The sequence below is a fragment of the Penicillium cosmopolitanum genome (assembly GCF_028827165.1).
Source record: "Penicillium cosmopolitanum strain IBT 29677 chromosome Unknown utg000006l:49.0-5199605.0:1.0-5204138.0, whole genome shotgun sequence".
NCBI lineage: Eukaryota > Fungi > Ascomycota > Eurotiomycetes > Eurotiales > Aspergillaceae > Penicillium > Penicillium cosmopolitanum.
Window position 1 is genome coordinate 3,157,007 of NW_026622676.1, and position 12,274 is coordinate 3,169,280.

General features: G+C 51.4%; 5 protein-coding genes across 5 annotated transcripts; 2 read left to right on the forward strand and 3 right to left on the reverse strand.

Moving 5' to 3' along the window:
• Positions 1–120: 120 nt before the first annotated feature.
• Positions 121–711, reverse strand: N7509_005700 (DUF1349 domain-containing protein; the record flags this gene model as incomplete). Its single annotated transcript, XM_056630337.1, has 1 exon — positions 121–711. The coding sequence occupies one exon, from the start codon at positions 709–711 to the stop codon at positions 121–123; it is 591 nt and encodes a 196-aa protein (XP_056489639.1).
• Positions 712–1,354: 643 nt separating this feature from the next.
• Positions 1,355–3,579, forward strand: N7509_005701 (LCCL domain-containing protein; the record flags this gene model as incomplete). The annotated part of the gene is made up of 2 exons (XM_056630338.1): positions 1,355–1,950; positions 2,031–3,579. The coding sequence occupies 2 exons, from the start codon at positions 1,355–1,357 to the stop codon at positions 3,577–3,579; spliced, it is 2,145 nt and encodes a 714-aa protein (XP_056489640.1).
• Positions 3,580–4,015: 436 nt separating this feature from the next.
• On the reverse strand, positions 4,016–7,661 carry N7509_005702 (Molybdenum cofactor biosynthesis MoeB; the record flags this gene model as incomplete). The annotated part of the gene is made up of 8 exons (XM_056630339.1): positions 4,016–4,258; positions 4,316–4,803; positions 4,870–5,250; positions 5,288–5,379; positions 5,777–7,028; positions 7,092–7,194; positions 7,273–7,543; positions 7,642–7,661. 8 exons carry the CDS (start codon positions 7,659–7,661, stop codon positions 4,016–4,018), a joined length of 2,850 nt encoding a protein of 949 aa, XP_056489641.1.
• A 1,273-nt stretch (positions 7,662–8,934) lies between these two features.
• N7509_005703 (uncharacterized protein) lies at positions 8,935–9,261 on the forward strand (the record flags this gene model as incomplete). Its single annotated transcript, XM_056630340.1, has 1 exon — positions 8,935–9,261. One exon carries the CDS (start codon positions 8,935–8,937, stop codon positions 9,259–9,261), a length of 327 nt encoding a protein of 108 aa, XP_056489642.1.
• A 737-nt stretch (positions 9,262–9,998) lies between these two features.
• Positions 9,999–11,373, reverse strand: N7509_005704 (glycoside hydrolase family 43 protein; the record flags this gene model as incomplete). The annotated part of the gene is made up of 2 exons (XM_056630341.1): positions 9,999–10,751; positions 10,810–11,373. The coding sequence occupies 2 exons, from the start codon at positions 11,371–11,373 to the stop codon at positions 9,999–10,001; spliced, it is 1,317 nt and encodes a 438-aa protein (XP_056489643.1).
• Between the last annotated feature and the right edge of the window lie 901 nt (positions 11,374–12,274).

Below are 12,274 nucleotides of genomic sequence, written 5' to 3' on the forward strand. Positions count from 1 at the left end.
GAAATATCAAATAGTGTGACCATTCTAAAATACTGGATGAAAACTACCTAACACGGGAATACTGCTTTGTAGGCAGGTTACATAATGAAGCCGGGCAATTTGGCATGTATCAATAAATCTCTAAATAGTATCAATGGTCAAATTCTCGAAACGTACATTAAGATCATCGCCACCGTCTTTAGATGGCCTCGCGGCATAAACCCCAACCAAGCATTCTTCAGTCTCCGCGCCCTGAAAGATCCAAGTAATTTCGCGCTGGGGAATCCTGCGAGTTCCATCAAGTAGATAGATCCATAGGGTATCGCCCTTTTCTCTGATCATCTCCAGCGTCACCGATTTGCAGCCAGGAGGCACAGCCTGAAAACACCAATCCGAGCCTCGGTCTTTCGAAACAGTGCTCAAATGAACTATATCGTTCACAAGCTCGAGACCTGCTTTCACCCACTTGCGAGAGCCATCCTCTCCCTTGACGACCATGATAAGACCTCCCTGGTCATACTTCTGCGTCAGATCAGCATGGATGGTGACTTGGGCTCGTTGGAAGGCTAAAAGGGGCATATCGCGATGCAGGATTGGCGCATTGAATCTTTCTGTATTGGGTGGGTTTGACCATGCATCTGTCGAAGGTTGTGCAGTGACTGTGAAAGTATCTGGGAGTGATCCGTTCCCGGGAACGGCATCGGACGATTTGAGGAAGCTGAATTGCGACATGACGGTTGAGAATAGTATGTAGGCTTGGAGATATTCGGTGAGAACTAGACAGCAAGAGGAAACTAGGATGTGAAGGGGTATTTAAATAAATCTGATCTTACAATTATTTAAATGTAGAGCAAGCCGGTGAACTCTAAAGAACCAACTCGAGTGGGCTAAACTTCCTAATTAGGAAGCCAAGGCAGCTCAACTCAGGCACTCAGGCACCCAGGCATAAAATTAGAAAATGTTACGACGTACATCTCTGCCACAGTCATTGGACTGGATATTTGAAGAAAATCTCAAATCAGGTTTATTACACACCCTGATGAGTATAAGCCCTGATTAAGGTGCATTGCCCAACCCGATCTCCGGTGGCAACCGACCACGGGCAGTGTTAGGGCATTGCCTGGCAATACACAACTCCTCCAGCAAGTCACAGCTTCAACAAAAAAACCAATGAGGACAGTTATTCCACCGTGGCAGGTCAGAAACGAACATGAAACATTCAATGCTTCACCAATTGCAACACCTCGTCGATCATCACGCCAGATGACTAAGGCGAAATACGGGCCCAGAAGATATTAGCAGCTTGGCATAATGGAGTCTCCACGTCGTCTCTTCACGATCACTTCTTTCACTTCGAAGTCGTGGTCGTGCCAACATGCGATTGCAATTAGGACCGGTAGGCGAGAAACAAAGGGACGAGTCCCCACCTTCGCTCAGCTATTCCGACAACCCAATCTCTGCGCCCGAGCGGCGGCTAAACACGCAATATCAGGATGCTGAGCCTGAACCTGAACCTCAGGGCACGCGTGAGCCTCGCTTCAGCAACGACTCAATTGGCGATATAGAATTGGGCAATGTGCCCTTATTACCTGATGATTTTGACCGGGGCAATTCGTTTGACTCCACCCTCTCGGATTTGGATTACCAGCACCAGGATTTGCCTAAGTCAAGGGTGACGGCTCGCGATCCGCCGTTTGATTGCTCGAGCTCTTGGCTCTTTTATCAATGGCTTCGTGGGCCGGTGCCTCCCAAAATCTACCACATTGAGCCGTGGTTCCCACAGTGGCAGGCTGCGCCGGCGCGTCTGGTTGATCGGTGGGTGAAGCGGCCAACAGCCAAGATCGCGTTGTTGGTGAGTGTGCTCATAATTTGGATTGCTATCTTTTTCTCTTTGGTCAAGTCTTCTATCTCAGACCAAGAGATTTTGGGTTATGGACAACCGGTTAAACTGTCGTGTCACGCGCGCTTGTGGTACGTCAATCTCACCTTAATCGCCTTAAGATCGGGCTGGGCGTTTGAATCGGAACCGAATACTGATTCTTTGTTATTAGGAGCAATGCAACTGAATGCGGTCTGAATGGAGATCTTTGTCGTCCATTTGATGACCAGTCCTTCGCTTTTCGCTGTCCATCTGGCTGCTTAGCCGCCATCCTGCTCGAGCCCTACACTGTAGGCGCCGAAGAGTACAACTACCGCCCCCTTGTTGTCGGTGGCAGGGCATTTAAAAACAATGGCCCTATGAGTGGCCATTATCGTGGTGACTCGTCTATTTGTGCATCGGCTCTGCACGCAGGAGTTATCGATGATGCGACAGGTGGTTGCGGTATCCTCCATCGCACTGGTCTACAAGATAAATTCGAAAACGTGACAAAAAATGGAATCGCTAGTATCGATTTCCAGTCCAATTTCCCCATGTCCTTCAAGATGACTCGACAAGCCAGCTCCTCGGGATCCAGTGAGGCCAAGCTCGTCGAGTGCTCCGACATCCGCTGGTCTCTATTCGCATTTACTTTGATCGTGACGGTCATCCTATCCATGTCCATCACCTCGCCACCGGCCTTTTATGCCTCGATCTTCTTCATAGTCTGGTTCCAGGTGGCCATGGCATCCGACCCACCATCCTCGTCAGGCTACTACAGCCTCGTCTCGACAGGACTGGGTCGGTTCCTGCCAGGTGCCTTTGTAGGATTTGTTCTATACTACTTCTGCGTCTGGCGCACACTGCAGAACCTGGACGCACATATCGACAAAACAGTACTCTGGCTGGGCGGCTGCTGGGTTGGCGCCTTAAACACAGATACCTTCGACCGCATCCCCATCTCCCGCCTCACACCCCACGACCTCGAACAACAACCCGGCGCAATCCCAGCTCTGATAATAATCATCAGCTGCCTGATCTTCATAACCTTCCTCCAAGCCTGGGGATTCCGCTGCGAGGGCCGCTTCTTCTCCCAACTCCGCGTATACGGCGCTCTCGTCCTGGGGGTCCTCATCCTCGTCGCCGTGCCAAACATGAACCTCCGCATTCACCACTATATCCTCTCCCTCCTCCTCCTACCAGGCACAACCCTTCAAACTCGACCTAGCCTTCTATTCCAAGGTATCCTGGTCGGTCTTTTTATCAACGGTATCGCGCGATGGGGCTTCGACTCCATCCTCCAAACACCCGCTTCCCTACTGGACGGCGGGCGCCTAGGCACAATCCCTCCAAACATCGACCCGCCTCAAATTCCAGACCTGAACCACGTCATCTTCAATTTCCCCAACCTTCCACCTTCCGTCGACGGTATTGGCGTCGTCGTCAACGATGTCCTGCGCTACCAGGAGTTCAGATCCAAGGACAAAGACTCGATTCCTGCATTGGATTGGAAGCGAGAACACTCGGGCCAAGAGGAGTATTTCCGCTTTGGTTATGTGCATATCAATGCCCTTGGTGGCGTTTGGTATGAGGACTTCTCCGATCCGGCGACCTGGAGGGCTACCGGTCAGTATCTTATTCCGGGGCCAATACTACCGCGGCGTATAGCCCGCAATAGTTGGTTTTGGTTTAAACATCATGATAGACCGTGGTCTGTTTGGAAAGACATTTGTAGCACCTGATACATCGAGCGTTGAGTATATAGAACAGTGGGGGTTTAGCGCGCAGATAGAGTGTAAACCTATTTTTTCTTGCAAGGTTTCCTTTGGCCGTTTATTAAGATGCTAGTAGTATGAACAGAGAGTAGCCAGGGTTGAAAGTGTCTCGAAATATTGGCACCCGGGCAGTTCTAGATTACTATTATGTTCTTGAGGGCAGCCTTGGAATTGTGTTCAAATAGTATTCATGTTCAGGTATAGTATAGACAAAGTCAATATGACACACGCCACAAGATGCAGCAAAAGAGAATATACCCGAGAAGCAAACCCCATACACTCCATATGGTGAGTCTTTATATACCATGAGCCGCTGGAACCAAACGCCTGCCCGTAGATGCAATAGTGAAGGGCCAAGACAATATCAAATCAAAAAAAAAGTGAGACAAGAGGCTCTCTTCTTTTAGCCCTTTGAGTAATTACGGCATTTGACCTGGACGATGTTTTGCGTTCCGTCATCTTCGATGACAAGCGCGGTCAATTTACCACCTTTCACACACCCAGAGTCAAGGCCCTTAGTATATGTGCGAATTTTGAGCGAGGTTTTGGCGTCGTGGCCGTAGATGACGGTCATGAGCTCGGAACGGGGGTCTTCACTTGATGACGAGAGACTCTTCTCCAAGTTCGACTGGTGTTTATTAAACATCTGTATCATATTAGCACGAGTTTTCTCGTCAGCTTGGAATGGACATGTCTTTCTCACCTTGGCCCATTTCAGACCTTCACTCGATTCACTCGGTACATGTGTATCGACATCAATGGTTCGCATCGTCATCACAAGAGACGGATCTTGCCTCTCAAGCTCAACACCCGGAACAATACCAGCATGAACAACAATAACCTGGCCCATAGTGGGAATCTGGCCGACATTCAAAATGACCGGACAAGTCCCCAACCACTCCGCCTGTTCATCGCTCAAAGCGCGAGCCAAAGCGCGTTCCTTCAACTGTTTCTCGGTATAAAGATTGATGGCCACATCTTGCTCTTCCGCGAAAGTCTGTGTATCCGCCATTTCCTTCCGCAAAAGCAAAACTCGATCTTCGTGGTTTCCACGCACACACGATGCGGACAACTCTCGCGCCATGTCCACAACACCGGGACTATCGGGCCCCTTGTTGATCAAATCGCCCGTGAAAATAAGATGATCGCCCCCCTCGTTGGAGAAAGAGACTTTCTCTAGAAGCTCAGACACTGTACCACCATGTCAGTCAGCACTGTGCACACTACCGTCCGCCGATTCGACAAAACAAAACCTACATTCATCTTTGCACCCATGTACATCTCCAACAACAACCAAACGTCTCCGAGTCCCCGCACCAAGAGTCTCCACATCAACAGGACCACCAGGGAGGAATTTCGGGTCAAGAGTCCGAATGAGAGTCAAATCATCAAATCTCGGCAACGCATTTGTCCCAAACCACCCAGTCGTCTTCGAATCGACGTCCAGAGCACGAGTCATCTCCGCGCGGTCCTGCAGATGCGGCGAAAGAACCAGGCCCCAACCTGCCCAACCAAGTAGAAAGAGTGTCAAGTATATGATCACGTATCGGCGGAATCGTGGCGCCGCGATGATCGACAGGCCCATTTGCACCCAGCGCGGGTGATTGTCTTCGTCTGCGGAGGTGAGAGGGTGGTAGGCTGGGGAAGGGGAGGGGGATTGCCATGCATTGCGAACGGAGTCGATCAGGGGTTTCGAGACGCGGGAGAACCCGTTGGTGGAGCGTTGTCGACCGTGGTGGTGGAAGGAGTCGGGATGGCGATTTGGATCTTCAAGTTCGTATTTGTCCTGTGAGGCCATGATCACGACTGCGCAAGATGAGTCGACATGGGATGAGATGTCAAGAAGAAGAACCAGACCCACGGAAGAGCGGAAGAGGGGAAGGATGGGTGTCAGACGTGGTGCTTGGCAAAGACGCAGTTGTCAGTTGTCAGTTGTCCTTGTTATCCTTGGCCGCATTGGACCTGGGGGAGTGTTGGCGGCCTCGCGGACTCGGAACTGCCACCAGACCCGCTTGAGGCGTGTGGATCACCGCTGATCGACCCGCTCAGCCCATAAGGCTACCATATTACTACTCAAGGATCGTTGAATTGGAAGTTCAAATTAAATGCTCTACCAGTCATTGGATCATAAGTTATACCATATTATCCCATCTACACACATCACCGGTACTGCTCTAGCTCATCTGCCTCCTGTCGTCGCAGGTTCACCCTTTGCAGCACTGTCTCATCATAGAGCTCCTCGACCTTTTTACCTTCACGTAAAACCTCACGTTCGTGACGGGTGGCCTCATCCTTGGTCATGCAAACCAAATCCTTGAGCTCTATGGGAATATACTTTTGTCCTTCTTTCGCCATAGCTGCGTCCACGGCAAATCCACGCGCTGGGACTTCCCACGGCATCAGCACCAGGCGATTGTATAAGCCACTGATGGCACTTCTTCCCCTCCACACTTCTTCCGTCAAGTAGGCAATATCGTCCTTGCTTACTGGCAGGCGGAGACCGGTGGGGTCTTCACCAGCCATGTGTCGGTTGAGCTTCTCCATGGCACCTTGGAAGGAAGCCAGCATACCATCGTACAGCTTCTCCCGGCCCTTCGCGCCCACAGTGTAGTCGATCGGGTATCCTGATACACTGCAGATGACATGGTTGGCAACAGTGTATCCAAACACCGCAGGCATGGTTCCCAGAACCGGAAGAATGCGCACTCGGAAATCGGGGAGAACACCCAGCTCGCCAACTTTGCCCTTGGCGAATTCATCCTCAGGAAGAGGCAGTAGACTAGCCTTTCCAGGACCGGGCTTCTCGGTCGAGAATACTGTCGGAATTCCAGAGCTAACGCCCTTGGCCTTGAGTTTGCGGCGAGTGCTGCGCGAGAGAGGGTCATCCGTGCTGGCTGATATATCGCCAACAACGACACGAGTCGGGTCTGATTTGCAGCCTGCCCCCATGGACGAGATGACTGGAAGCGAGTTGGTGTGACAGTAGTGTAGCAAGTCGACCTTCGACGTGATATTGTCAATGCAGTCGAGCACGTAGTCTGGTCGTCGTCCCTCTCCCTCGTGTGTCAGAGTCCAAGGTCCAAGGAGAGAATCAGCTGCCTCTTTGCCGAAAAGTTCGTTGCGGCAGTCAAACATGACCCATGGAGCGATTTGCTCCAATCTCCTCCGAATACAGTGTACCTTCGATGTTCCCACATCAGCCAGTGTGGCCAGCGCATGGCGGTTGAGTGATGATAGTGTGACTTGGTCAAAGTCGATGAGACGGATCTTAGCCACGCCTGAGCGAGCCAGTGCGGCAGCGGCATGCGATCCGACACCACCGCAACCCACAACAACGATGTAAGAAGATCGGAGCTTCGCGAGTCCATCGTCGGTGAGGAAAACACGGTTCCGGGCTAGTTGTTCCAAGATCAGATCTATTCATCACGTCACACTGGTTAGCTTCATTGCTTCGTCCGGAGAGGTGTGAACAACAATACCATCGTCATAGTCGCCTTTTTGCGCCCGGCGAGCTAGAGCCGCGCTACGCTCATCCTCCTTGCTCATTGGAATTCCATTGTCGGCGATACCAAATTCTGTAAGCTGTGATTATCGTCAGCATTATTCCATCGCGAATTTCACACCCTGCAATCCCCCACAGGAAGAGCTTGGAAGCCTTACCTTCTCCGCATGGTGCGCTTCGTCAAGGGTCGGAATAGAAGCCTTGAGGTCATGAACAGCCTCGTTCCGCTTATAAGCCTGATATCCAAAGATTGCACCAGCGACTGCAGCTCCGGAGAGCACGGCGGTTGTCGCAAGCTGATTATTGGACGAACCAGCCTGGCGATGCAACCACGAAGTCATATTTCCAAGCACGCCTTTCTCTTCCGGCTTTGGTGTATCTCGTTCTCGCTCTGCGTCTCCGTCGGGAGCTTCTCGGTCTGGGGGAGCACTCGGTGGGGATTGCGCTCAGGCTGGGCAAATCTAGCATCCAAATCGTCAGAATCAAATCCATAGTCGAGATCACCTTCATCAGGTGCCTGCCACCACCTAGAGCCTGGGGGAGCCATAGTTGAATCTGACAGCGTTCAGATCTGGGCAGCACTCACCGTTCTTAGGGCCGGGTAATTGGGCCTCTATTATAAGAATGCGCTTCTGCAGGCCATGTGCTAGCACATCGGTTCCACCATTGGAGCGATTCGGTTGCAAAGCGGTGAGTCCGAAGCCGCGGCCCTTGAACGCCAACGTCAAATCCGACGACGCGTTTCTTTTCTCCGCAATATCTGCACCGCAGGTGAGTCTTCGCAACGGCTGGTTGGAATGGGAAATGGTCGCAAGCTGACAATTTTCTGCGCAGATCTGGAAAACAAAGCATCACTGCTTTTTTCAGCCTCAATGACGATAACCATCACAAGAGCTTCTCACGACACGTCCAAGAAACTTGGATCAGGCGGCGGAGTACATCCCTCAATGGCCTCGCTGTTGCTCATGTGGAAGTCACGTCTGCTTGTTGGTGGGTGACTGAGAATATGAACAGAAATCTAAGAGGCTTTCTCCAATCATCTCATGGTAGCTGCGAAATGGCCTGCCGAAATGCCCGGCCCGTCCAATGTTGACGTTGGACCTCGATGCCAATTGTACCTCTGATGAGCGTGTACATACAGTATCTGATCGACAAAGACATTAATCAACGACTTACAATGTAGCATTAATCATCCCGACCTGTTCGTGCCAATCTACGCCTAGAATACATTCGAATTCTTGGCATACGGCACATCGCAAAATCTAGCCCTAACCACCAATTCTTCACCACACTCACAAGCCCACCCAATGACGAGAATCCCCCGTCTAGCAACTACTCCGAGGCAATTTATTTTCATTGCTCCGTCTGTATACCCCACGAGGGCAACGGCGTTGAGCATGCCGGTGACGAGTGACAACCAAAAGGTAGTTTTCAATCCGAGGGTGCGGCATTCACATTCACTATTTGATCTATGAGAGGCTGGCACTCTTGCAACTTTCAATCTAGCCAATCAATTCAATTTACCGCGTCATGTTTTCTATTGTCTTCCATTGTTCCTGCCATTGTCGCTGGCGCTTGAAGTGTGCGTCACTGCCAAACCAATCAAAACTGTTTCCCAGTGAATGTTGCCGTCAAAGGAGGAAGGCACGTCCAAAGTAGGAAGGCACGCGAAGCCTCCATTCGGCCTCGCTTCGCCCATGCAAACAACTGAGGGCGAGTCACCCGTAGTGAGGGCTTATAAATACCCTCCCCTTCCCTCAGATCTCTCTTCTTGTTTCTTTCCTCCTTCACACCTTTTGGTCCTTGACCGTCGAGCGAGGATGGTTCATTCTCTTCCCCCTCCCCCCTCCTCACCTTCGACTGCCCTTGAGCTGGAGCTCCGGCCTGTGACCTCTGGTTGCGCTGATCTTTCACAGTTCTCTTTCATACACTTACTCGACTGGTGTACGACGACAATCGGGTTCTTCCTCCTCGACTGGAAGATCTCGACGCCAGAAGCAACGGGTGGTTGGGAGGTGCTTCATCTTCGACTGGAACGACAACCGCCGGGGCTCCTCCTACTCGACTGGAAGCGACAGGACCCGTGGACTCCTTCCTACAGCGTCTGGAAGAAGGGCTTCAATCCATGGACAAGAGCCATTGGATAGCAGCTGTTGGATTCAGAAGTGTTGGATTCGGAGGTGTTGGATTCGGAGGTGTTGGATTCGGAGGTGCACCGGCGGGGGCAAAGTGGGCGGCCTCGGCCTCCACGCTCTGGCATGGGGTTTCCTTCGGTTTGATTCCTGACTGCCCAGATGAAACCAAACTGTCACTGATAATGAGACTGGGACCCTCTTCGGAGGGTTTACGCTGGGCTCCGGTGATATACCGCCAAGTGCTTTACAATCTGAGGGCAGTCGAGAATCTACAATCTTCCTTTCCTGTTTCCCTTCTTTCTGTGTTTAATTCGAGTCGAGAATACATCTGTTGGTCTGGGATCGTTTCCATCTTGTAGTACTTCCTTTTCATTGTAAGCACGAGTAGCTTTGGGATCTCCTCATGTTCTCTAGCAACTGCTTCTGCCCCGAATTTCAAACTCTCTCTCCGCGGCACGCCAGTATATGCTCAATCCCCAACATAGACGAACGCGGTGCACGCCACGACTCGGCGACGGTGCGAGCTCGCACTCCACCTACTCTGGAGTCTACGCGCGATTGAAGAGATCTTGGAGATGAGAAATGAACATTCAATTCAGCTTCTATCAAAACACCTTCCACCTTGCGAATATGCCCATGAACCAACCATGCGCGGGTATCATCGGTTCGACAAAGCCACGAACGCTCAAAACGCCAGATGCAATGCTAACACTAACAAGCAAAAACAGACAGATCTCGCCGCACCCTCCTCAAGACGAAACACTCGAGGTGGTGTTGGTGTTAGAACTAGAATTCGTCGTGCTGTTCCCAAAAACCTCGAACTCGAGAGACGACATGACAACCGTGCTGTTCACGGCTCGAATATCGATCGCCGACGCATACATACATCTCCACCCCTCACAATTCGCATGAAAAACCATCTTCGTCCCATCCTTCGAGATCGTTGCGCCGCCGGGCGCTTGCAGACCGAAATCCGTCGTTTGGAGGAGTGGTCGATCTGCTCTGGTATAGGGTCCCTTGACGGATTTGGCGTGTGCATATTTGACATTGTACCCGAGGGAGGTGAAACAATGCGACGAGAAGAAGAGGAAATACGTTCCATCAGCGGTGCGAATGATATCCGGGGCTTCGACCAGCGGTCCATCGGAGTCATTGATGTCAAGGATGGTCGTTGGCTCGCCAACTTTCGTGATGCCGTCGCTTTTCAACTCTTGCAGCATTATCGGGACGGGGCTTCGTGGGAGACGGCTGTTACCGCAGTATCCTCCGCTGCCGACGCTGTTCCCGTCGGCTTTGTATACGACGTATAAGGTTCCGTCGCTGTCTTTGAAGGGTGATGGGTCGATTGCGCCGCCGTATTTGTGTGGGCAGGCGAGGGATTCGTTGAGAGGTATGTATGGACCAAGCGGGTCGGTGCCTTTTGATACAGCGGCTCCGATGCAGTGGTGTGTTTTGAAATCTTTTGTCTGACCTGCGTAGTAGATCACGAACTTTCCATCGTCCTGTGCAAATTGTCAGTCCAGTATCACTCCCGTGGTTTCGAGGATTTATCCCACATACCCGTTGAATCACATCTGGTGCCCAGTGGTTGACACTACGTTCCCAACCGCCGAGAGTTGGCATCGCGTCATAGTCGTGGTGCAGAGTCCAGTTGACAAAGTTGGTAGACGTGGCCACGGGGATGTGGATAGCGTTCGGATCATGCTTCTTGGGATTCGTTCCATAGGCATACCATGTACCGTTGTGTTCGAGAAGACCGGGATCTGGGAAGTTGTGGATGGCGAAGACGGGGCGATTCTCCTTGATCTTGTAGCTGGGGTCGTCGTGATTCGAATGATACAGATGGTATGTATCTCCCTGGTCCGGGTGCTTCTTTCTCGTGAAAATGATCGGAAGAGCGATGACGATGGCCACTAACCCGAGTCCCACGAACAATAGTGCACTGAATATGCCAATTTTCCCTCGCGACCAGGGCCGCGCAAAGAAGCCCTTCTTTTTCCCTTCGCCTTCGATATCCCCCGGCTGCTTCGATTCCAAGGCCGCATTGCTTCCCTCGCTGTCTGACAATTGCCCTGTCGAAGCTTCGCGGGCATTGTGTTGCTCAATCGTGAAGGAATTCGACATTGTGTCGCGCCGAATGAACCACGACTGAGTTTCCAATGTTTGCTTGAGAAGTTGGGCAAATTTTTGACGGAGATAATCGGCGGGCTATAAATAACTTGGAAACAACGACGCTACCAGGTGTGTGGCTGTGAAAGAACGAGCGAAAAAGGAAAAGTGTACACAAGTAAGAACGATGCTGCCCATTGCAATCCACTGTTTTCCCTCCTTCTGAGCTACCTGTGCTGATCCCGGGGTCCAAAAGGAAGGAATAGAAATAAACTACATGGACGGGGTGAGCGACTTTATTATAATAACCCAGGGAATAGGAATGCCTAGAGTATGGGGGCGGCTCATGCGAGAATCAAATTTGAAACGGGGATTGATGGGCCGATCATGCGACAGGATTGGCTAAAGCAAGAGATACCAATCTGGACCCCCCGACTGTAAGGTTTTGATGGGGGCGTGGGGCAGATGCAGGGCCATTCAGACTGTGAAAAGTCTTGGAAAAGAGGGGTCTTCCTCTTGATTGAGGCGCAGACGAAATCACACCAGTGTTGACGGCAATGAGACCATCAACCTTCACCAAAGGGAATATCCCTTGGGGGGCAGATGGGGCGATTTCATACTGGAGATACTCCTACGATCGCAGCTGGGACACCCGCTGACTGTGTCGGCGAAGAAGCTAAGGCTAAGGCGCAAGGAGAAACCGAGTCTTTGCTAAGCTTTTGTGGTCGGTCCATGAGGAGACGACCGGGCCAATGGACACGGCGAAAGATGACTCTGTCATCCATTCTTGCCGGTGGGTTTCAATTTAGTGCGGGCCCCTGTTGATCCACGCTTTGATCTCTCTCGTTGCTGTGTTGACGCTGTTCCGTCTGGATAGCTCAGATGCAATCGAAGAGCAAGGTATTCTTTATTGAGG